A 25,147-nucleotide genomic window follows, 5' to 3' on the forward strand; every position below is an offset into this window, starting at 1 on the left:
GACCGACAGAATGAGAGCAAGAGAGAGGAAACGTGTAGATGTGTGGGGGGGTGGGGGGTTGGGTTGAAGGGAGGGGGGGCTGGGGTCGCAAAGGACAAGACCAGATGCCAGACGCCTGTTCTTGTTAAATTCGGCCGTGTCGGGGGTGTCGTTGCTCGACGCTCAGAAGAATCGCTGGCGTCATGTCATGTTTCCTTCTTGACCATTCAACAATCTAGAATCCAGGTTTTGTGCGATGGCCGTCTGACGGCCGGGATGAGTTGACGCAAAGCGCTATTGGCAGCGTGTTCCCTCTACAGGTATGTGGTCTGACAAAGCAACATCCTGAGAGGACGGTGGGGGTGTTTAGATCAGAGTGATGCAAACAGACAAGGGCGTCATGGAATATGACGCCCCAGGAAGGTCAAATTTAAGTGAAAATAAAGAAGAAACGGAGTGCATGTGTGCGAGGGTGAGTAAGCGTGTGAGGAGGAGGAGGAAACGATGAAGAGGAGTACAAACACAACCTGAGATGAGAGAGGAAAGTGGATGTAATGTAAACCAGATAAAGGTAAAGAAACAGAAAGGTGTTTTCTCAACAAAAAATAAAAAGTACAACCTGCATTGTTATCGTAAAGGATGCAAATCAAATGCAGAATGCTTTACCCGCTTCCTTTTGTCTGCACGTAATCTTGCAGAACATCTCGAAATCATCTACAAATGAGCTACCTGGTGAAGAGTAGATTAAGTCAAAGGAGGATTTGCCGGGGTTTTTTGTTTTTTTTCCTCAGACGACCCCCGGGGGAGGACGAGGCGATCTCTGCCAGGACTGAAACGGCACCATCAGATGCAGTTACCTGTTTTTGTTTTTTTGCATAGCACTTTTCACATGACAGCAGTTATTAATAATGATGTGTAATAATGATTTGATGAACAAAAAAAAAAAAATCCCGAGACGATATTTTGGATTCTTTGTCGACTAAGTATATCAAGGGGAATGACGCTGTCTTGTTCACCTACTTATAATTCATGCATTCAGGTAGGAATCATGTTCTTTGTGATGCTAGGTGTTGTTTTTCTTTTTTTCTTATTCCAAATGACAGTTTGTTCAGCGCTGGCAAAACAAAAACGCTCATGAAGCAGACTCTGACGTCACCCGGGCCCTTTTTCCATCACAGCAAAAACCAACCAACCACCACGAAACCCCCCCCCCCCAAAAAAAAACATCAACTCATGACTGATCAGCTGATGTACGACCTGACACGACTTGTAAACTACCCACAATGCATCTGCAAGACAAAGAAAAGTCAACCAGGATGGTTTTATCCCCAGCTGGGGATCCATCACGGTCTCTCCTGTTGGTGACTGGTCGGAAATAGTCGAGCTGGCAGAGGTCACGGAAGATCGCACGTTAAAAGCATATGATTGGACGAGCAGCAGCTCAAGTTGTTTCATTGAAATTCAGCTTCCATACTCAACTCCTTCAAGGAACAAGTCGGGGGGGGGGTGTGCTTACGGGCTGCGAACCAAGAGTCACAAATCAGCTTCTGATCCATCCATGACAGAACGGAGTGGCTTCATACATCCTCCAAAGCACAGGTTTCCTACTAAAGGTAAGTCGCATTCACCCCTAACCCACCACCCACCCACCCCCCACCCCCCCAAACTGGTTGGCCTTCAACACAATGTAAAGTCTGGGTAGTTAAATGTGATTTCACAAAGAATTTAGATTTTTACAAAACCCTCTTTTGTTCCACGTCACCAAATCATGACCGAGGAAAACAAACCCGACTGAAGCGGTGATTCCGTCTTTCTCAGAATGAAGACAGAATCCTGTGACGCCGTTCGTTAGTGCTGATCTTTATCTCCACCATGAAGCACGTCTTTATCTGCCTCTGCTTCTTGCTGAGTCTAACGGTAAAAGGCGGCGGCGGACCAGACGGACGATATCCGTAACGCAAACAACGATAAGATCACGCGAGCGATTTCCCGCCCCCCCTGCAGCCACGCCATGCATGTTTGTATGTTGCCAATTAGATCTGCGTGTGATTTAACCCTTACAGCCCTGTATGATCACGCTGGCGTGATCAGATCACATGATGTTTCCCAGGAAAACCGGAGACATGATCGTTTACATTTGATCTAATCTAACCGTTCACACATTTTTATGAGCAAATTGTGCGCATAGTCTTATTTTGAAAAACTCATTTGACGAGTGGTAAAAGTGACACAAACTGTATGTAATTATGTTAGAAGCCTATGGCAAACTTTTTGGAGCTCAAAATCAATTCGATGAGCATGTTTTTGGTTTTTATGCGCAATAAAATACAATTTTTCCATTTCCGAAGGTGACTGTGTGTGTCTATTTTGCCCGAATATGTCAATAAAACGAATTATAGGGAAATAAAAACTATCTCTTCATATAGCTGAAGTTGTGCTGAAGATAAACATACCAAGCATGGGTATGTTAAATCATTTTTAATGTGGTATATACAGACAAATATCAAAAGTACCAAAAAAAAACAAAAAACAGCCGAAACAGGTCGGGGCTGTAAGGGTTAAAGTCTGATTTTCAAGCTTTTGCCATCAGTGCAAAGGAAACATGTAAGTGAAATGAAACGGAAACGTTGGTGTTTCAGGACACGCAGGAAAGGAACGGTTAATTGCTGACTTCAAGTTATCAGGTGCAAAGCAGCCCTGGGGGGGGGGGGCGCACACACACACACACACACACACACACACTAATAAGAGCTCCTTTATGCCGTGTCCTAGCTGACAGCAGGGGCATTAACTAATCTATAGCTGGGAGTTAAGTGCCTCATGAGTAAAATAAGACGATCCTTATCCTCTCCCACTCGATGTTCATTTATTCAGCTCGGGCAAACTATAAATTAATTGCAAAGTCATGACCTGCTGAATGTTGTGGGTCCCCAATTAGTCTGTGTACCCCCCCCCACCCCCGCACCGAGGCCTTTTCTTTCACTTCTGATACTATTAATCTGCTCCGCCGCGCTGCGCTCCTCTGATGCCTATCACGACAATCACCGCAGAAACCGACAAACCGACTGTAGCGAGCAGCTCGGCCTTCCATGTCCCCGCATATCTATTAGAAGAGGACGTGAGCCTTAATTAAAGCCGTCTTATTATAGTAATGCTTGCATTATCTTGTGTAAGTCGTCATATGAGGAACTGGAGGGGTACACACGCCGCAAATCCAAAAGCAAAGTCTCGATCATTATGAAAAGCACAAAATGTACGACTCTTCTGAGGTTGTGTTTTTTTTTTTTTTGTCGAGAAGATCGCGTACATCTCGGAAACGAGACTCCGTAGAAACATCTTTATGTCATCTTCAGCGTAGAGGCACGCTCCCCCGGTGCCGTGACCTTTTCAGTTACGGTGGGCTCCTTTCAAAACTTTGCGTCCACGAAATGATGTTACATCATCATTTGATGTTACGTCATCATTCACCGCTGCTGACCCAGAAGAACAAGCTCAACGGATTCATGTGGGTTTGTGTTCCCAGAAGTATGGCGGCGGCTCGCTGGCGCTCTCTGGGGCCGCTTTAGCTTCTTCGAATGCCGGAAGCCTGCATCTTCTATCGATGGAACCCATCACGCATCAGGGAATCCAAAAGAAAATATCATTGCGGTTGTTGTGACGAAGTCAAGTCTGGACGCCACCCCAATATTCAGAAATGATCCGAAGCATCTCCGGAGCATGGTAGTGCTTCACCGCCACCTCACTTGATCCCTATGGTGTTTATTAATGGGCTGGGTTTTTTTTTTTTTGTCATCATATGCAAAACTGTCAATATTAATTGACTGGAAAACAAACATTTGCGTTCTTCTGAATAAAGAATCCACCTCAGATTGAAGAAACACTACGAATGCGTGCAAACAAAGGATATGATTGATTGCGGCTAAGCCAGCTGAACTTTGAATGAACCGCACTCATCGCTCTCTGTAGTGGTTATGGGTGAAACCTTGGCGGCGGGAGCCACGGTGGGGGGGCGTCGTGGGGTTACAGAGAGACGCTTTGTCATCAGAGGTGGGAACACATGATCCAGATACTTGATATCGACACCGGTGTCGGAGGACGTTTGACGCAGCGGCATCTCTGAAAGCCACGTGTCTCATCTCCGTTTTGCTGAATTCTTCTTCTAGGGGGGTCACACTCATTTTCACCGAGGGCCACATCAGCATAACGGGCTGTCCTCAAAGGGCCAGATGTAATTTATGAATGTAACTAAATGTAAGTCAGTAAGTCAGTGTAATGTAACTGATGTAATGTAAATAACAAATACATTTATTAGTTATTCAAGTTACAAACATTACAGTTACACAGAAAAAATATGTTTGTTTCTCTGTTATGACATAAATCCTTTTAATTTGTCAGGTTAATCCATCATAATCCACCATAATCCATCAATCAAGGATTAAACTATCCAAGTGAACACAAGTTAGAACATTAACTTTGCTCATAAACGTGTTTGTCAAAGTTAAAATAGGCTTTATTACTGCATTGTGGGAATAATAATTTTAGTCAGAGCACACTTTGTCATATTTATGTTTCATCACTCTGACCTTTATGATCTTGCGGGCCACATAAATTGATGTGGCGGGCCACATCTGGCCCCCCAGGGGCCTTGTGTTTGACACATGCGGTCTAGACTTTGCAAAGGAAGGCTTTTGCAGCACTCTTTGGCCGTGTGGGGAGCGAAGAATGTCTGGTAGTGCAGTAAGTATTAAAAACAGGCGTCCAAGCATGTGCCTGCACAGATGGTCCCAGAGAAAAGCGCGAAATGAACTTGTGTTGCTTGAGAATGAATAAGTAGGTGACAGGACTTTAGCTGAAGAAAATCCAAAAGGAGCAGCAAACTTTTTAATGGCACACAAGGTGTGACTTCCATGCATTCTCTCCATGGTGAGCAGAATCAACCAGAAACCTGCTTTAATCACACTCCTGCACTCTGGACACAGATATATACAACCCTATATACGGCTTCCCTCATGATGAAAATGAAACCGGATGCTGTGAAATCAACACAAACTGCGCAGCATCCACAGCAAGGGATTTGTTTTCTTTCCACACTCATATCTCTATTAAGCTCAACGCGGCTGAATCAATTTCCGTTTGGGAATCTCCAAACAAAAGCCGATATTGGATATTTAGGAAAAACCTAAAACGTTCATTTTAATTGCAGACACATGCAAATTTGCAACATAATTCTGCATTACCGGCTAAACTATTCATTACGCACACGAGCAATAATTCTGTAACAGATACAAGAGATGTAATGAACCATCAGAAATAGAATCCAGTCGGCAAACAGCCAGCTCACAGATGGATGAATGGGATAAACTATGTCACACTGGAAAAAAAAACAGCAACAGCCCTCCTTAATATCGTGGTGCTCCTTTTTTGGTTTATTCTGCAAACACAGCAAAAAGGAAAGAAAGAAAAAAAAACACTCAAAAATCAGCACTTTGTGTTATCAGTCTGTCCCTGGAAGCTGAATCACAGTTTAAACCTCCTGCTGCAAAAACGTGACGTCTCCTTTGTTTTCATTCACCAACTCAAACCGACCGGAGCGCGGATGCCTGCGCATCAGGCTTAAAAGGGGAAATAAGTTGCTTTTTCTTACCATCTTTTGACGCAAAATGATTGCACCTGCAACCAAATTTTTTTTAAAAAAAGCATTACACTGCAAATTAACAGCTTCTGATGTGTGTGGGTTCAAAACATCTGGGGTTGTGTTTCCTTGAGCGCGAAACTGTCAGCCACTAAAAAAATTCCTTCTTTGCATCTTTTTTTTTTTTTTTTTTTTTTAATGTTTCTTTAGCGTGAATTGGAAAAATTCCTTATCTGTAACAGAACAGGTACTTTTAAGATGGTTTCTTGGCACCGAGCTCCGCTCGCAGCACAGATTCTGAATCCAGCCCCTGTTGGCTGCGGGTTCGAACCCACGCTGGACGTTTTTTTGGCCATGCAAAATGACAAGCAGGTCCGGTCCCCGCCTGCAGAATGGAGCCACATCGGCCGCCAGCATCTCCACTGAGCGCAATTCATTACTCATCATTGAATTTATACTCTTGCTGACAGACTGCTGCGTAATCTCGAACAGTTTAGTTAATGGCAAGAAAACTCCAACCGTTCACTTGTGTCTCGGTGGGAGTGAGAGGTTTGGAGGAGGAGGGGGACTTTTGAAAGGAACTCTTGAAAGTTTAGACTCAAGTCAATAAAAATGTGTGGCCACAATCATCTGCATGAAATTTTCCTCAGAAAACAGCCAGATAAATAAGTAAGTAAGTAAATAAATAAATAAAATTCAAACAATGATGAAAGCGAGATGGGAAAAGTTTCCAAATCAATCAATAAGTCTGTCAATTTGCACATCATTCGCCAATTGCTTTTTGAAAGCCTTTAAATGAGTCATGCGCGTCTCCAAAACGGAAAGTGGTAAAAGCAGTCGAGAGGCATGAACTCGTGGAAACGCGTCACCAGTGTCCATTCTGGATTTCTCAGCAGTCAGAGGTTGGGAACAGGAGCTGATGGTGTTTCCATCCGCTACTGTCTGCATTCTGAGAAGAAACAAACGTCATCGCTCGAAAGTTCCACCTCAGAATAAACTCTATTTTAGAAAAGTGACGATGTGTTTGACGTGCAGATAATAGAATTCACCCATGCCTGATTAGATTCCTCCTCCTGCTGCTGTTCCATTCATGACCTCCTTACATGTGATTAGCCACAAGTGAGGGAACAACTTCAAAAGATGTGCTTTCCTAACTTTATCTCTCCTCTATGTCCCATTCTTTGCTCTACAATTTATATGCAATACCATAACTTAACAAAAATAACACAGTTTCACCGTCAGGGACAAAATTCTATTTCAAGATCAGTGTGGCAACAGCTGCGTTTGGGGGCAGCCTTGTGAAAAATAATTCAATCCAGGGCGCAGCTCGAACAGAGTTGCGCGCTCTAATAAATGTTATTTATCAGTATATAAATCTCAACCAGAGGTAATCACGCCCCTTTAAAGCCCAGTTAATGCTTCATAGTCCTCGTTTGGGAAGGGGTGGTGGTGGTGGGGGGTCTCTCCTTTCTCTGTTCAGATGATGGAAAGCTATTCTGACCCCCCCCCCCCCTTAACATTTCTGCGGTCAGTGAAATGGTTAATGTCAGGAGTCTATTTAGCAAATCACCCTCCTGCCGCCCCCAAATGATGACAGCAATGATATGCCAGTGTGTGTGTGTGTGTGTGTGTGTGTGTGTGTGTGTGTGTGTGTGTGTGTGTGTGTGTGTGTGTGTGTGTGTGTGTGTGTGTGTGTGTGTGTCACCCACTATTACGTTATGAGCGTTTTACCACCTCCACCAACAAGCGCCGCGTCGAGAAATCATGGGTGCGCACAATTTCATCCACAGCCCATACCGTAATGAAATTCACGGGAAGTGATGTGCGTGGTTTGTTTTTTTTTTTTTTTAAAAAAAAAACGCAGCCTCTGCACAAGTTTCATTATCGACCTGCTGGAGTAAGGCTATTATCATATTAAATTAAGTTGGGGCAGCCAAGGAAACATTAGTGTAAGTAGTGGTCGGATGTGCGCCGGGCTTTCCCCGTGGCTTCCGAACCGTCAATAACAGACAGCGCCCCCCCCCACCCACCCCCGCCCCCTCAGTGGTTTGCTTTTGCCCTCCACTGCCCGCTTCACTGGTGTAGGTCAGTGAAATTATGTCTGCTTCAAAAGTAGGCTACGGTACTGTCGATTCCAATCACCGGGCTGTGGAGGAGGACGGTAGGCTGCGCTTACGTCTGAGCGTCTTTTTTTATTTTAAATAATGATAATGAAAAGGAAAGACAACAGCAAACTGTGTGTGTGTTTGTGTGTGTGTGTGTGTGTGTGTGGACAGATCCGTCCAATTAAAAGAGGTATTAAGCTCCGCTGAATACCGACGAGCTCTGGAATTTCAATGGTCGCTCGGATTTCTCACGACCAGCTGGGAAAAACACGGACAAGTGCGCGCAAAAACCAGAACAATTAAATCTTTCCATCATTCGTCACATCGTCGCACCTCCTAAAAAAAAAAAACCCCGCATTTTTCATTCACAAAACTGAATTTTGTTCCTGACTTGAAGGACACTGTTGACACTTCACAAAAAACAAAAAAAAAAACCCCAAAAAAACGTGACGAGTTCTTCATTTTTGTCCACGCAGCTGGGATTAAACTGTTTAATCCCGTGCGCGACGCTCCGTTTTACGCACGACTGTGAAACTCACCTGCGTTCCGGAGCTTCTTGTTCCGATACACCGAGAAGATGACCAAGAGGTTGCCCAGGATGTCAACCACGATAGTGAAGATGAGGAAGCACCCCAAAGTTGTGGTCACCCACGGCGGGCGGTTCAGGCTGGTGTCTGTGGGGTCTGGCGTGGAGCTGTTCAAGTGGGACCCATTTATAACCATTGTATAAAGTCGCGGAACTTTCTCAGCACCCAAAAGCAACGCGCCGCGACTCTTTATGCGTCCTTTAAAGTCTCGGTTGTCGAGACGCCGGTGATGGGATCCTGGAGGCTCCCGCGGCTCTCATCCTCATCCTCGCTTCTCCTCCTTCCTTCTACCCCTGGTGTGGACTTTACTACGCTCAGTCTGCCCCTCCCCGGTCTCCTCGGTGTCAGTTCTACTGCCGTATGCCATTCAGCGAAAAAAAAGGCATTCACTTTGTCGGTACGCATGTGTGACATGAAGCTGCAACTTCAAGCCTCCCCAGCGTGTGATGAAACGGTCCAGGAGAGGAGCGGCTTTTATATTCGGGGAGAAATGCTGACACCTGGTGGCCGCCGGGTGGAATTGCAGCTTTAAAACGCTGCGCGGAGCGTCTCGCTTCTCCCGTGTTCATTCATGACTTTTACCGTCGTTGGCTTCGCTTTCAATCCGCAGCCCATTCATTAACTTTATGAGGAATCATTCATGTTTTCCTATTTTTTAAGAATTAATTTCAGGGAGACGCAAAAACAAGGAGAAGCAGTTTCATTTAGCATCAAGCAGGCTGGAGACCGCAGGTGATTAAACCCTTAAATTATTTAGGCCTACATGTCATTGAGAACACCAGAGGGATTAAACAACCTCAGGTTTATCTAGTTTTATCACGCAGTTTCTTATACAGAAATTTAATCCATTTATTTTGTAGAATATGATCTATAATCTATTTACCTGAACGCCCTCTCCGAATACATACTGACGTCATGATATGGGACAAATAGTCATAAAACAGAGATGTTGGTCCTTTTCATGTGGTCAGGGTTCCAACACAAACAGCGATCATTATGCTACTGTTGGTTAATGATGCTCACAATAAATAGGTCACACGCACACACACACGCACACACACATGCACACATACACACTAATGCAGCCGATACTGAGCCATCTCAGAAAAAGGACGTTATGAAGAGAAATCTGGCAGAGGTGAGTTTATTTGGTTCAGTAAATTTGATGATATCATAAAAATAGAACTCTTGACCAAGACTTACCACCTGATCCGTGTACCTGTCCAAACTTCTTGTCGTCTTTTGACAGTTGTTACCAACCTGTTCTGCAGGTCAGTGGCTAAAAACTGGGGCACTTGCAAAACGCCTTGCAGAACTCTACTTATTTGCAAGTCAATGATAAAAGTAACTACAGACTTTTTAAAAAAAAATTCAGGACAAGAACACCGGACAAACAGCAAAGTTCGTTTGGGGATGTGTTGACGTTTTCTGTCTTTTTGTGGCATTGGAATAGTGTTGACATAGTGAGACCATTTTCAGGATAATCTATCCGTTGACTCTCTGCTGCACCGCCTCATTATTTGACTTTAATAACCAGTCAGAAATTAATGTTGGGAAAAATATGAAATAGAGCAGATGTATGTTTATATACATTATAAATACATGCTGTAAAATCCATCCAAACTGTTAACTTTATTATATCTTACCATATATTTAAATTCTTTGTATAACTTCATTCAGAGTCTGTCCAGTAAACTGGACCAGGGAGGTTTATTCTGCAAACCAGGAAACCGTGTTATGATTCCATGTTATCTGTGTTCACACATCCTCTGACAAAAGAGCAGCTGGATGTGTTGGGTAAGAAGCCGCCGACAGAGAGAGAAAAGATAATGATAATTCACTTTAGTTTGTTTGTTCAACAAATAAAATTCAGAGATGGCACATGCGTTCGTGTGTTTGTGTTTGTAGAGAGTGAAGAGGAGTGTTTACCGCTACCTGTGGCCTAATTTCATTTTTAATTGACACATATTAAATCGTCATACTGGTCGAGTCACGCCCTTAAATAACCACAACGGACCTTATTTGACCTCATATTTTGCTCCTATTGGATGTGTTTGAAGACAGTGTTTTTGGATGCAATAATGTAATGAAGATTTATTACCTGTCATGCAGACAGGTGTTGCTGACAACTTTAATAAGCTGACATTGCAGAAATTATTTAGTCTCCGGTGTCCCGACCGACTGAAAGGCCTCAAAGAACTGCAGCCAGTTTGAAACAAGTTTGAAGTTTGAAAAGACAAAATGTTTTCTGTCTTTGGCTTGTAATGAGCTGGTTTGAGGTCCATCGTCTCCATGGAGCCTTGATGCTGTCATATTTACCTGGAGGCTAACGCTACATGCTAATATTGATGGAACTAACACCTACGCGAAAGGTTTACATCAGCTGTGCAGGTATAGATGTGTCATCCGTCCAGCAGGGGCTTCATTCATCCATCCATCCATCCATCCATCCATCCATCCGGGTTGCTGGAGCCTATCCCAGCTGACAGGGGGGCGCGAGGCAGGGTACACTCTGGCTGATGCACCATGTGTAGACAGACGACCACTCACACATACACTCACACCTACGGACAATTTACACACAGTGTGTCTCACCTCCATGGCTGTTCTGCGTCTCGATGAAAGCTTTTGAACGCCTCCTGCTTCACTGATCACTAAATACGCAGTAATCACTCGCTTGTTTCGCGATTCAAGATGCACGTCTTCACTATACCTCTAATTCTTAGTAGGTAGTCACGTGATACCGTACGCGCAATCTATCGGCTGACTCACGGAACGCAGCACACTTCTGTGAAACACAAAAGTGCTTTAAACAGTCTATAAGAGTGTAGGAAAAGGTAATACAGATAGAAGGTGGTTTAATATCAGTATGGGGAGGGTTTATAAACCTTTAAATTACCATAAATAATAAAATAAATAGTTTGTCGCTATATCTCGGAATTGAGTTTTTTCACATGTGGTCCTGGAGTAAGGAGGGATTACTGCACGCTAAAGATTTCCTTTTTCGCTCAGCAAACTTACCTCATTTGTCATGAATGTTTATTCAGCAGGAGCTCCTGACACTTCACAGCTATCCCCTATTGTGTGCTAAGGGCTCGGTAATAACCCTTTAGGGTACAAACCGTCGCACCACATGTTTTCCAAGAAGTTCGTGTTGCATTTGTGTCTTATTGACACTGTTCAATATTTAGTCCTTCACAAGGAGTAAATATTATCCCGTGTTGCCAATGTTTCCACAGCATTTCTATTTCATTATCTAAATATTGTGAGAGCCGTTCGTAGTTTTTACAAATAGACGACATTGCCCGAAAACAAGTCCCGAACCCAATAAATCAAACATGCTTAAAGCTAAAATTTGCATTCCTTTTATGGCCGCAAAACACGCCTCTCCCGTCTGCGTACACAATGAATATGTTACGCCTGAAGGAAGAAGGTTGATGATACATCCGGGGTGCGGTGGATTCTCTCAGGTCATGTTACTTGTGAAGGTTCACCAGGTCCTGATGTGGGCCTGCATGCTGTGATTAACAGCAGGCCTGGGGGGGGGGGGGGGCAACGGGAGCTAAAACCACATGACTGGAAAACATGCTTATTGCTTCCAACAGTATCAATAATTAAATGCATGTTAGAGATTTTCTATCCATTAGTTGTCTGGACTCACGGTGACGGACAAACATTCACGCTGACGTTCACACCTGTGAGCAGACTAAGGGCCTCTGACTCCTCACCTGCATCCTCACGATCGATTTCCCATCACTGACTAATACGGTATTTGTCAAATTGTGCGACTGGAAGCCTTTTGTGTTCTTTCCCTCCTTCCTGCACACAAAGTGAATTCCATCTCAGCATTAACGGCTTGTGAAAAGTTCACCTCGCCGCCGATGCTCTCCCCGTGGGAACGTGCAAACCCGGGGCGAGCGGATGCGTCGCCTCTGATCCCGTCCCCAGGAGAACACCTGGAGATGTGAAGCTGTGCAAAAAAAAAAAACAACAACCCTTCAATCTGTGCATAAATCAAACCCACTACACGGTTTGTGTCCACGCTGAGGCATCCGAGGCCCCCCTGGCCCTCCGATCTGTTCCTCCCGCTGCGTCTTCACAAGCCTCCAAGAAGACACGGAGCTTTATTTAACGGATAACCGAAAGCCTGCTTATAAATCAATCACTCCAGGAGACAGGAGTGGGCTACTGTCTGCGTTCGCCGCCGATAAAACACCTCTGGAAGAAAAGGGGGGTGCGAACTGATCGAGAGCTGCAAAAAATAAATAAATAAATAAGAGAAATGGAATTTGCTCCGTCTTCTGGAGAACCTCCTCCTCTTCTTTTACTCTTCCTCAGCGGTTGGAGGGATGGAGGGAATTGAATAAATGAGGAGAAAGACAGAAGGGGAGATGCAGAGCCTTCCGTACGGGGTTTCGTCACACCGATCACACGGGGGCAGGTGGGAGAGAAGCCGTTACCAGTTTTACGGTAAAGGAGGGAATTTAAAGCTGAAGGGTGAAAGAGGAGCAGAGTGGGAGAGAAGTGATATGTGTGTGTGTGTGTGTGTGTGTGTATGTGTGTGTGTGGGGGAGGGAAAGGGCAGATTCACATGTGATGAGGACAGGAGAGGACCTGCACACACACACACACACACACACACACACACACACACACACACACACACACACACACACACATTCCTGGTCGTTTCAGAGAGTTGTCAGTAAAATGAAGGAGAGGAGACACAAGTAATGTTTGCTTTTATCTGCCCCCCCCCCGCCGCCGCCCCCACCCCCATCATCATCATCATCCTCCTCCTCCTCCTCTTCCCTTTGCCACTTGGTCCGTTGCCATGACAACAACAGAGCTCCACCCAGGAAAGATATGTGCATGACGGTAGAAAGAGGATTATTGGGGTCAGTGGTCTGGCCGTTGCTCTCACGCGCAAATGCAGACGTGCACGCGTGTGCTCGTGCACACACACACACACACACGCACACACACACACACTCACGTCACATTCATACACACACAAACATAACAGTACAGTAACTGACGTTCTTTGCAATTTGTTTGTTGTTGTTTTTGTTTATCCTCGTCGATCTCCGGGTCATCATCTCCTAGAGAAACAAAGTTTACTCTCTAATGACCAACGTTACATTTTACACGTTTGTATTGATGTTTTTGGGATTTGTGTGATTCCATTTAAGATCGAGGTGATCCGCAGATTCACTGGTGAACGTTCCTGAAGTTCCTGAAAAAACGAGAAATAATCCAAGAACTCCAAAAATAATGAGTTTTCTAAAGTGATCTTTGTTATATAGAAAAAAAATAGAACTTTGGAGGAAAAAAATAAAGAACGTTGGATCCAAAGTTGAATTCACTCCAAGTTGAAATAAAAAAAAATAAGAAAATATCTTCTGATCTGGATAAAGGTATTATTTAAATTTATTGTTATTAAAATGTTTTTTTTCTCATTATTTTCTACTCTTGTGGCTGCTGTGAAGAAATGATATAAGTAATCAGAAATCAAACTTAGAGCTAGGGCGGCACCTCAGCTGAGCACTTGCCAGTGTGTGTGTGTGTCTGTGTGTGTGTGTCTGTGTGTGTGTGTGTGTGTGTGTGTGTATAAACTATCAAGTGAAAAACAGGTTTCCCCACAAAGGGATTAATAAAGTTACTTTTTGTTCTTAAAAAAACAAACCCAAACTGTTTGACATTAGTGTGTAAATGTCTGATTTGATATTTTTATATCATTTTTAATGTCACATTACTAATAACTAATAATTACATCATGTAAATGGAGCTTCAATCTTTAGTGAAAGAGAAATCAACCACAATCAGATCTGGGATGGATTACAAACTAATCTCTCCTTCAAAATGTCAGTTCAGTTTGAACTTTTTATGAATGTTTTTGACGTCACTGATTGGCTTCTTAGGGTGTATGAACTCCTGTTTTAAATCTTAAAAAGTTGCTGTTTGACTTTAAAGTGAAGAAAATGAGACGTTGAATTTATCACTGCGTGAAAGTCTTCATTCCCGCTGATCTCTGGGTGATTTAGTTGTTCTTTGCTCAGATCCCCTGAACAGAACCACCCTGTCTGTCTGTCTGTCTGTCTGATCTATCCATTTGTTATCCCTTTATTTTTGTCTAAGTACCATCCAGCTCTTTCAACCAAATGAACACCAAAGTGGCGCCACCCAGTGGCCATTAGGCAGCATTACAGACTCACTGCCTCATAAATGAACAGCCAACACCTCTTGAAGCAGAACTTCTGATTTTATAATAAAAATAATGGACGAACAAAGTATGAAAGTTTTCATTTATATAATGGAACAAAACAACGGGTGTTAATCAGTGATAGATTCTTGCTCTAATTTAAAAACTAGGTAGAAATAAGTGCGCACAGACAGCAGAGGTATTTTTTAGGAATAATTTATTGCCAGTAGGAAAGCGTGAGCTTGTGGCAGTATTCAATAAAAACCTTAACAAGACCATAGCGTTGCTCACACACACGCAGACGCCTGAAAAAGTCAGGCTTCCACGGATAACTCTGCACTATAAATATATTGGGTCCCATTTTCTTGGTGGAAAAATAAAGAGGTTCCAAAGTCAGAATTTAAAAACAAACAAACAAACAAACAAATTAAAAAAACAACAACACAAGAATATGCAGTCGTTCACTGAAGACCCTTTTTGAAATGAACAGGAGACGATAAAACTTTTACGAGTACAATGTTTCAGAAGAGCACGCTCTTCTTCTCTTCTTTTCTCTTTTTCTTTTTTTTTTTTCTGCTTGTTTCGTGAATGTAAGCACAGTAAGGCTGATAATGTCACACCATTTACTTCTGTCGAAAATAAAAGCATCAAATATCTACAAAACCTAGTAAACTTTGAAATCAAAACTGTACAGTTAAATTTACAATGAAAATGAGGACTTGTATAAAAACGTTTTACGTGGTTTTATTTATAGAAACGAAGATATTGTGGTGAAATATGTGTGTGTTTGTTTTTCTTGATTCCATAATTCTTCTGGTTGTACACCTGAAATGTTCATGATTTGAGACGGTCCGTTTTCCGTGTGTGATGACAAGTCAATGAACGCAACACGGCCGACTCACGGGGGGAGGGGTCGACGTGCTACAGTCTCACGTACGGCTCCGTGAGATGTCAGCAGATTGGCCCTCACAACCGTCCCAACAACCTGCTGCTCCGACGCAGTTCATCCTCTGTCTGTGTGTGTGTGTGTGTGTGTGTGTGTGTGTGTGTGTGTGTGTGTGTGTGTGTGCTGCCAGATTAGTTTGAAATTTCCAGCTTCAAAAACATCCACCCAAATGATAAAATCAACAGAACAAACGTCATCAATAACAACAGTACAGGCGTGTCACCACGACAACAAGACGACAACAATTCAAGTGTTAGCACGCTGTGCTACAACGCAACAGAAGTCTACATGATGGCAGTTTACAATGCCAGTCTAACTCACACTCTCACACACACCACATGCACTTATGCACGCACACACACACACACACAGTACCAAACACACACGAGGAGGAAAGAAGGAACTCAATGGAACTGGATCAAAAAGCCACAGAATTACGCTGTAATGTCGACAAAGACAATCCAACTCCAGCCTGTGAGTGTGTGTTTGTACGTTATGCTGTGTGTGGGCGGCGATGATGGGGAACCCATCATCATCAACTCATCACCCCCTGCCCCTCCCCCCGAAGAAGGAATAACAATGATGTCACGGGTTGATCAAAGTTGTGGAAACTGGGTGTGTAATTTTAAAAAAACAATTACGTCTGCTCATGATAACCAGCTCTAAGGCAAAGAAACATAAAGAAGGAAGGTGAGAGGACTGAGATGATGGTATCCCATGGCGACACCTCCATATTCACATGGGGGCGGTTTTAGATCAGAGATCAAACATCTTCATTTAGACTTGATTAGACCTGGGTGAAGCCTGTTTATTTTGAGCTACGTGATGCAATCCGAAACCAATCTGACAACACCCTGTGTGTGTGTGTGTGTGTGTGTGTGTGTGTGTGTGTGTGTGTGTGTGTGTGTGTGTGTGTGTGTGTGTGTGTGTGTGTGTGTGTGTGTGTGAAGGGCTAACAGAAGGTACAGCTGTGGGTTCAGGCACTTTTGTTTGGATCCAGTGTCAGACTTCAGTGTGCTGTTGGGAGTCCAGCCCGGGGATGACCAGACGCTCAAAGTGGCCTTCGTCGCCGCTCTCGTAGTCGCTTATCATCACCTCGGACTCCTCGCAGCACGCCGACATGTCCGAGCAGGAGGCTGTGGACGTGTACAGAGACATGGAGATGTTGTCCAGAGCGGAAGAGTCAAAGTCCCGACTACAGCCTAAAGGGTAGCCCTTCCTGTAGCCGCCGCCGCCTAAGGTGGAGGCCGGGGTGGTGGTGGCGGAGGTGGATGTCGCTCCCTGACCCTCGGCCTCACCCGTGTCACTTGCGTAGGAGTGCTGGGGCAGGTACTGGTTAAGGCTGTAGAGGTGGGGCAGTGCCGGGCGCTGGCGGACCGCCGGCGAGCCCCCCAGACTGGTGGTAGCCGGGTCCAAATCTCTACCCGGGGGCCTCAGCGTGTCGCTGTACTCTGGGAAAGGCGGTGGCGGGAGGTCGTCGTTGGCAGGGAAGTCCTCCGGCGGAGGAGGGAAGTCGCTCTCGATGTCGAAGCCGCCGGGGTAGTAGTCGGTGTCGATGGCGCTCGGGTCGCTGTACAGGGGGGCGGGTGACTCCACAACCTCATACTGTGGAAACTCCTGGATTCCAGGAAGCTGAACACTCGGCATCCAATCAGATGTGTCCCAGTGGTATCCTGTTAAAGCCCCGAAAAAACAGGATCGTTAGCGCTCGGAACGCCACGCGGCTCAAGTCTTCACGTCGACTGGGAACACATCGGGTTAATACGGAAACTCCACGCCATGCAGGGACACGGATACGTCACAACAACACGGGTCGTTCATTAATGCACAGACTTGATGCCAAAATGCACAAAAGAGGAACATTTACAGCTGGATGGGTGAAGGAGAGGTGGGCGGAGCTGCAGAATCCACCTCTAGCACGCCGTCACGCCCGTTCACTCGTCTGCAGGAGCCGATGTACCTTTTTAACTCTTTCATCACCACCTTACCAGTGCTAAAAGCTGAACCACGGACAAACAAGCACAAACTTTCCATCCAGTCAGTGAGGTTTCCTGTTAGTTACGGGGTGGAATTTTAATTACATAACGCTTTCTTTATTGCTGTCACAACATCAAAGTCATGCATGGGAGCTGCTTTTGGGGGATTCTAAATAATCTTAGAGATTTAACACCTTCCTTAAGAGGCCGGCGACGCGTTAAGAGCTCAGTGTCACACCCCAGCCTCAGAGAGGAGGTTTAATCTTCTTCTCATTAAAGGCTGGTGTTAGTGGTTAGGAGTTAGGAGCAGGGAGGGGAGGGTGGGGGTGGGGGGGGTCAGGGTAACACCAGGGAACAGCAGGCAAACATGTAAAAAAAAAAAGTCACCTCTTGGGTTCTTGGGATCATGAGCCAAAAAAGACTCTTTACATGAAGCGAGGAGAAGAGAGAGAGAGAGAACAAGTCATTTTAAACCTGACAGCAAAGAGCGATCCACCAGGACAGGAATGGATGGAGGACAGGGAGATATGAATAATGAGAACCAACGTCAGCCGGGGGCGGGGGGGCGGGGGGTGTTGCCATCTTCTCACGCACACACACACACGTGTTGGTATGCCATTTAAAAAAGTTGAGACTTTTGTGACTTTTAATTTAGCGTCTGTGTAGCTGATTTAAATCAGAGGAAGACGTCGCGGTCAGACGACGTCTGTGGGTGTGAGAAAACGGCAACTCTGGAATCGACACCCCACCACCACCCCACCCCCACAAAGACACAACTACTGGCAGATGGAAGCGAGTAAATGAGTACCTTCTCCTTCCACCGTGTCAATAACAGAGTTGACAAGGTGGATTACTGTCACAATGGAGGCTTGTGAGAGGAAGGGGGGGAGAGAATGGGTGGGTGGGAGAAATCCAGCATTAGTACAAATGCTTCTTTTTTTTTTTTTTTCATAATTTGAAAAATAATAATAATGAAACACATAAGGAGTTCATGTGGAAGCGATGCCAGCACAAGCCACACTTCCCACAAACGCAGCTGCTGGTGTGCAGAGACACTTTTTTTTTTTTTTTAATCAACATCAACAATGACTTTGTATGTGAGGGGGGGGGGGTTGAATGGTGGGAGGGTGCATGATATCACACACAACAACAACAACAACAACAACAACATACTGATATGCTACGGGGTGCCGCTGACAGCACAGATGGAAGAATCAGTGAAATTCCCCCGGAGATGCAGAATCAACACTTTTCCAACCTCGACACAGGAAGTGTGTGTGTGTGTGTTTACACAACAAACTGGAAGGAGGAGGAAGTAGAAATCACCTCGATTTGGAATTCAATTTAGAGGTTGTTCTTATCAGAAAAAGTACGACATGAAGGTTTTGATGACTTTTGAGTGGAAAAAGATGACCCAATAATGACAGAGGAGAGGGGGGCGGGGATAAGCGTCATATGAAGAGAATGACAGAACTTAACATACGTGTGAATACCCTGGTGATATGTTCCCTTGATGTTTGCTTTAAACATCAGTTTGGAGCTACTTGTTTAAAAAACAAACAAAAAAAAACCACAAACAGAAGAGAAGAACAAAGAAAAACATGCAGGTAAATTAAAAAAAAAGATAAAATCTGTCAAAATCAATGACCTCATGAGTGATTTTTAAAAGTAAGTCATCAAACTCCTTTACAGCAGAAGAGGGGCTCCCACTGTTTTTTTGGGGTTTTTTTTTAATATAGAAAAATAATCCCGGGAGAATTACACAGAACAGAGTGGTTGTGATTGCTTCCGTCTGTACCGGCACTGATTGAGGACTTACAGGCAGGACCCCACCCCCCCCTATTTAAAACCTTGTTCTGGATCTGTGGACTGATTTGATCCATATGGGAGCTGAGGCGTCGCAGCAGGAAATAAATAAATAAATAAAAAAACAGAAAGAAAGAGAAAAAGATCACGTGACCCCAGAGTCTCCACTCCGGCCGATCATTCTGAGCATGCAGAGAGACAGGGTTAGCATAGAGAGCATACTGGATCGAGCTAACTGTCGCACAATTCTGCAGGCTCGTCTTAAACACAAAAAACAACACGTCATACACATGTCGGGTTGTGAAAAGCGGCGTACCGTTATCGTCGCATGACTCGGACTGGAACGAGCTGAGGGATTGGACCTCAGACATGCTGCCCCGGGTGTTGTAGGGGTGACACGCGCTGTCCTCCACGGGCTTCTTGGTCAGGCACGGATCCAAGTCCACCACTTTAGCTGTGAGGGAAATAACTCACATGAATCATCACAAAACCTCTGAGAATTAATTACAAGGCGAGGTGCACCTAGATTAAAAGGAATTTAATCTGGTTCTAAATTATAACTGTAAAGTTACCGTCGTAGTCGTAGTCCCAGTTGGGCTTCTGGATGGAGTCGCTGTCTGAGACGGAGTTGGAGGGCGGGGGAGGCGGAAGGTTGGGCGCCACGCTGCACACGGCCACCGTCTTGCGGTGTCCGTGCACCGAGTCCGGGTTGAAGGTGGTGAACTCCGGATGCTCGGGGATGGCCGAGCCCTCGAACGAATTCCTGTCCAGGTTGTTCCTCGAATCGCTCGGAATGCTGGGAGTGTAGGAGATGGGCCTCACGGGGACCTGGGGCGGGATGTCGGAGTAGATGTTCTTGTTGAACTTGACGTCGAAGTACGGCCTCTGAAGAAAGGAGTGATGCACGCCGGAACCCCCGGTTTGTTTGTCGTCGTCCGTCTTCGACTTGCCGCGACAGGCCCGCTTGCGGATGATGATGAAGAGCAAGACGAGGATGAAGATGCTGGACACGAACACCACGATGCCGATCACCTCCTCCAGGCCGATGTTCCAGGACGTGGAGATGAATTCGTTGCGGACCTCGGTTCGGAGCTCACATATGTGTCCGCTGAAGCCCGCGGAGCAGTTGCATTTGTAGGAGCCGTAGGTGTTCTGGCACTGCCCTCCGTTGACGCACGGGTTCTTGATGCACTCATCCACGTCACTACGGCACCTGGACCGGCGCCGTGGAATTTAATAATATTTAATAATTTAACCGAGTCTACTTGAAGGATTTGAAATCAAACTTTGACGTACCGATCTCCCTGGAAACCCGCTTCGCACTCGCACACCGGCCCATCCAGACTGTCGATGCACTTTCCGCTGTTCTTACACGGGTTGTCTCTGCAGTACGGCCCCAACTGGCACCTGAGCTCAAAACAGATTTACTTCAGAAACTCGACGAGTGTCAGAAATGTGTTTTTGTGGTGTGAAGAAAGTGTGTTTACGTGGCTGCAGGACATAGTAGGGTGTAAAAGATTTGAAAAATGCAGGTTCAATGTATTTGTCAGGGTGCCGTATTGATTTTGCATTATTAACATCGATGCTACGTCGCTCTTAATTTGAAGAGAAGTTGTATTACCTTTGTCCAGAGTACTGCCCTCTGCACTGGCAGTAGAAGTCGTCTGCCCGAGGGACACAGGTGCCCCCGTACAGGCAGGGGTTGGAGGCACAGGGGCTTATGCCGATCTCACAGTGGGTACCCATGAAAGAGGAAGGACACTTACAGAAGTAGCCTGTGGAATCACAAGACGTAAGAAGTTAAAGATGCTTCATGGAGACTTTTTAAAACCGAAGTAAACTCTGAAACAGGAGAAAAAAATTGTTGATGGTGTTGGAAAAAAAATTCATAAACTGGAGGAAAGAACACTGCCACTGAAATGTTAACGCTCAATCCAAAAGCCCTCCCCCACACAGATTCTTCTTGTTTCAAGCGAAGCTGATGTTACTGAAGCTCAACGCATCGTGCAGATGTTTTACACCAAACCCCTTCAGAGACAGTGGAGGTTAATGTCCCTGAACCTGATGCAGGTTTTTAATGTGAAACAGATGCAGAAGTGTGGAGTTTGCATTCTTTGCAAACAGCATTTACCACAAATTAGCTCCGCGCAGGGACACACTTTTGGCACAACAGTGATTAAAGATGCTTATCGCTAACAGCCAGTCTCGCATTAAGAAGCCAGGTTCACCTCTTTCAGTGGCTGCACCTACTTGTGAGCGGAGGAATCTGTTTCGTTCGCCATTAAAGCAGAAAATCATGAGCGAGGAAAAAGGAATTCGGAGCTCGATTAATCTCTCCAAGATCTAAGAAAATGTGCAGGCACTCCAGGATCGTAGCGTATAAAAAGGACAAACTTGTAGTTTAAGTGTGGAAGTCTGAGTGAGTGTAATGAGCTGAGGGAGACGTAATGCACCTCCATTAGGCAGGGGGGTGCAGCTGCCCCCGTTGGTGCAGGGGTTGCTCGAGCAGCTCTCAGCGGGAGCGGCGGCGCAGCCCGGAGCCACGTCCACCACGTCCTCCAGCACGGCGTGGGCGCGGTGCGCTTTGGTGTTCAGGGGTAACTCCTGGCCGTTCAGGGAGATGGCCTCCATGCAGCCGCGGAACCCGTTGGTGACGGGCAGGCTGCGTCCGTGGCGAGCGGTGGCGTGCTGGCGTACGTGACCGCCGAAGTAGATGCTGTTGTCCAGGTTGAGGGTTCTCAGGGTTCCCGGCGCCGTGCCCGAGGCGGCGTGCACACGATCCAGGACCAGCTTAGCGTAGTTACCGTCCACCTCCAAGGAGACGCTGTGCCACTCGCCGTCGTTCACCTGAGCGCTGTGGACGGACACGAGGCCGGGGCCGCTGCCGCAGTCGAACTTGTACTGCAGGCGGCCGTTGACGATCTAGATCACAACCAGAAATGATAAACGTCAGTACACAACCATTAATCAGTGTGTGACACTTCACACACACTTCATCAGAAAATAAATCATAAGGAGTCATTTAGTTGTGCAATAACAATCAGTCGTGTTCATGTGTTCAGCGTCCCAAAGCGGACTCAAAGGAATGTGTGGAAAATTGCTTTCTGTTTCCCTCCCAGGACTAAAAATGGCTTCTATGTGATTTTTTTTTTTTACGCCGCAACCACATTCTAACAGTCCATTATGTGAATTTAAAAACAGACTTCTGAGCCCCTCAGTGGAGATGGAAAGTACACAAAGCTGGATGGTCTGACGGTCATGTCTTTATTAAGCCTGTCTGATACGGACGTACAGAATCAAGAAAACACACTAGTGGGTTGGGGGGGTGTGTGTGTGTGGATGGGGGTTATTTAAAGACAGAGAATGAATAAGTCTGGACAAACACGTTCAAACTCACCTCCAGGATGCTGTAGTCGGTTCCTTTGGCGTACATGACGGTGGCGTGGCCGGAGAAGGTCCGCAGCCTCAGAGACAGTTTCATCAGCTCCTTGTTCTCGTTCTCCATCAGGTGGTACTTCACGTAGCTGCTGCCGCTAAACGTCAGCGAGTTGCCGTCTGGCGGGAAGTAGCGGAAATTAAGAGGCGGGACTAAAGGTTGGACTGGATCGAGAAATATTTAGCTGCGTTGCTTCAGTTTTACAGGTAGACGTGTGAAGGAGAGGGGGCGATCTTACCGGAGCATCTGCCGTTTTTGCTCTCCGGACACACGCAGCTGTAGGTGGTGTCTCTGGGATCCTCCACGCAGTCCATCCCCTCAGGACAGGGGTGGTTCCCACACAGGTTGTTCAACAAGGGGCATCTGCCACCTGAAAGCCGACACACTGACACTTAGCGAGCGTCAATCAGACGGTGAAACGCGCAGCCGGTTGTGCGTGAGCGGTTCTAACCTTCGCACTGGCAGGTCGCGGTCCTCAGGTGTCGCGGGGTAACGAAACTGACGCGAGCCGTGCTGTAAGTCGACATGACGTTCTTGTCCAGGGAGACGACCTCGTCACAGAAGTGCAACGGGCAGTCCAGACCCGCGCACAGCTTCTGCATCACCTGCACAATCCGGACGCCGGTCATCTCCTCGATCACCGCTGCAGACGAGTTCAGCTTGCGGAAGACGACCTGAAACGAATGAAACATGAACACGCGTGTAAGTGACGCGTGTGTGTGTGTGTTTGAGCGCAGCCTTTCAGATGGAAGTGTAAACACAGAAACTTTGCTCCCGTCAGTGTTGGAAGATAAAAAAAAGGTTGCAGCTCACAGCTGCTGTGAGACACACTTTTGGTTTCTCCTGCTGGGGGGATCACTGCAGGTAGGGTAATTAATATTTAGCTCATTAATAAGCTCTTATTTTACCCACCTGAATCTACCTGCTATTAATCACAGTAATTGTTTTAAACCCCGGCTTGTATTTTCTGTAGACTGGGCCCGGAGCAGACCAGTTAGGTCTAACTGGAGCATCTTGTCTTCAGTTTCTTATTCCCTATGTTTTATTGATGAATTTCTAGCGATATGAGAGTATTTAAATTTTTCATGCTTACTGAAAGACAAACACAGAAACCTGTTTTTTTTTTTAGTTTTCCCCACTTTTGCAGATACTGCACTTTGGCTTTGTAGGTCAGCAGGGACAAAAGCCAACATTTCCAGATGTTGTACAGCCTTTGGGGAGTTATGTTTGGATATAATTCGTTGTGTTTGTTGACAATGACCGCTGAAAAGGTCATAAAACACCGACGTGTCCATCATGGCTGCTCCTACCTCCTGAGACTGATAGGGGCTCCCAGATCTCTCCAGAGTCAGCAGCACGTCCAGATCTCCGTGTTCTGACGGCTGCAGACTCACTAGCTGCACCTCGCTCCTCCGAACTCCAGCGATGTTCCTCAGCGCCCGCTGGAAGTTGCGCCAGTAATCTCCGATAAACTCCTCGGGCGCAATATTGGCAAAGCGCACCGCGATCGAGTTATCCAGAGCCTGACGAGCCGCTTGTCTGACGTGCACGGTGACGTCAGCGGCGGCGGTGAAGCGTCCGTCGGTCACCGTCACGTTGAGGGGGTAGTGGCCCACGTCGAGCGGTCGCAGAGCGATGACTTTACCGTCGGAGGCGGAGACCGAGAACACGTCGCCTCTCTCGTCTGAGGATGACGACGAAGAGGGGGCCAGGCTGTACGAGAGAGTGTCGTAGATGTCTTGGTCGGTGGCGTGGATCTTGCCCAGGACGCCTCCGGGATATTCGTCCCCAGCGGTGGTCACGAAGATATCCAGAGGAAGGATGGCAGGGGGGTAGATGCTCTCGTCGATGATGCGCACGCTGATGAAGGTGGTGGAGAAGAGCTGAGGTTTGCCGTTGTCTGACACCTAAACATGAGACAAAATGAAAACGTATGCATGAGTGAGGGATGTGCACTCTGTGGTTCCACTTTTCCACCAGCAGAGGGCAATCACGCTCTACACTGAAAGCCCCCAGCTGCCTGAACGATGCTTTCACACCTTCATACGCTCTGTGATCAGTCTGCAGAAAAAGGAAACAAATGTGACTCAAATCTGAGTGTGCATCTTGCGTCCAAGGAGAAATCACACTTACATTTGATATCCCATCTGCCCACTCGTTTTTTTTTTTTTTTACTGTTCCCTTCTCTAAGGTGACACATCAACATGCAGCAACACGTGATCACGTCAACTCAGGACAAACGACTTTGATTTATGATGCTTCTGTTCAAGTGATACTTCTTTCAGTCACTTAATAACCTAAAGAAAAGACTGCTTTACAGGACAGATGTGTGCAAATACCAGCTGAGGGAAGTAAGAGCCTGCTCAGTAAGACTGAGCACCAAACACACCGTCCGTGGCAAAAAAGGGAAGACAAATAGACGGGGACACTCCGGCTTGACGCTTGAATCAATACGACCTCTCCCCTCTGGTTTCGTCT

At 46.0% G+C, this 25,147-nt stretch overlaps 2 protein-coding genes across 5 annotated transcripts in view; both read right to left on the reverse strand.

Annotated features, from left to right (window-relative positions):
• Positions 1-8,729, reverse strand: part of mtnr1aa (melatonin receptor 1A a) — a 31,062-nt gene extending 22,333 nt beyond the window's left edge. Inside the window, exon 1 of one of the 2 annotated variants that reach the window (XM_068322424.1) lies at positions 8,256-8,729. In XM_068322424.1, coding sequence (XP_068178525.1) covers positions 8,256-8,439 — 184 coding nt within the window. In that variant the 5' untranslated portion in view covers positions 8,440-8,729. The remainder of the gene's footprint in view (positions 1-8,255) is intronic. The other variant, XM_068322426.1, reaches the window with a different exon arrangement.
• A 5,976-nt stretch (positions 8,730-14,705) lies between these two features.
• The window catches only part of fat1a (FAT atypical cadherin 1a), a 63,250-nt gene continuing 52,808 nt past the window's right edge, over positions 14,706-25,147 (reverse strand). The window contains exons 19-29 of one of the 3 annotated variants that reach the window (XM_068320759.1): positions 23,980-24,576; positions 23,121-23,343; positions 22,908-23,039; positions 22,631-22,788; positions 21,687-22,155; positions 20,855-21,008; positions 20,530-20,640; positions 19,806-20,446; positions 19,550-19,687; positions 17,815-17,850; positions 14,706-17,124 (exon numbers count right to left, since the gene is read on the reverse strand). In XM_068320759.1, the coding sequence (XP_068176860.1) occupies positions 16,454-17,124; positions 17,815-17,850; positions 19,550-19,687; positions 19,806-20,446; positions 20,530-20,640; positions 20,855-21,008; positions 21,687-22,155; positions 22,631-22,788; positions 22,908-23,039; positions 23,121-23,343; positions 23,980-24,576 (3,330 nt within the window). In that variant the 3' untranslated portion in view covers positions 14,706-16,453. Of the gene's footprint in view, positions 17,125-17,814; positions 17,851-18,318; positions 19,318-19,549; positions 19,688-19,805; positions 20,447-20,529; positions 20,641-20,854; positions 21,009-21,686; positions 22,156-22,630; positions 22,789-22,907; positions 23,040-23,120; positions 23,344-23,979; positions 24,577-25,147 lie in introns of those variants that run through there. The other 2 variants (XM_068320761.1, XM_068320762.1) reach the window with 2 other exon arrangements.

Source organism: Antennarius striatus, chromosome 8 (assembly GCF_040054535.1).
Source record: "Antennarius striatus isolate MH-2024 chromosome 8, ASM4005453v1, whole genome shotgun sequence".
Taxonomy (NCBI): Eukaryota; Metazoa; Chordata; class Actinopteri; order Lophiiformes; family Antennariidae; genus Antennarius; species Antennarius striatus.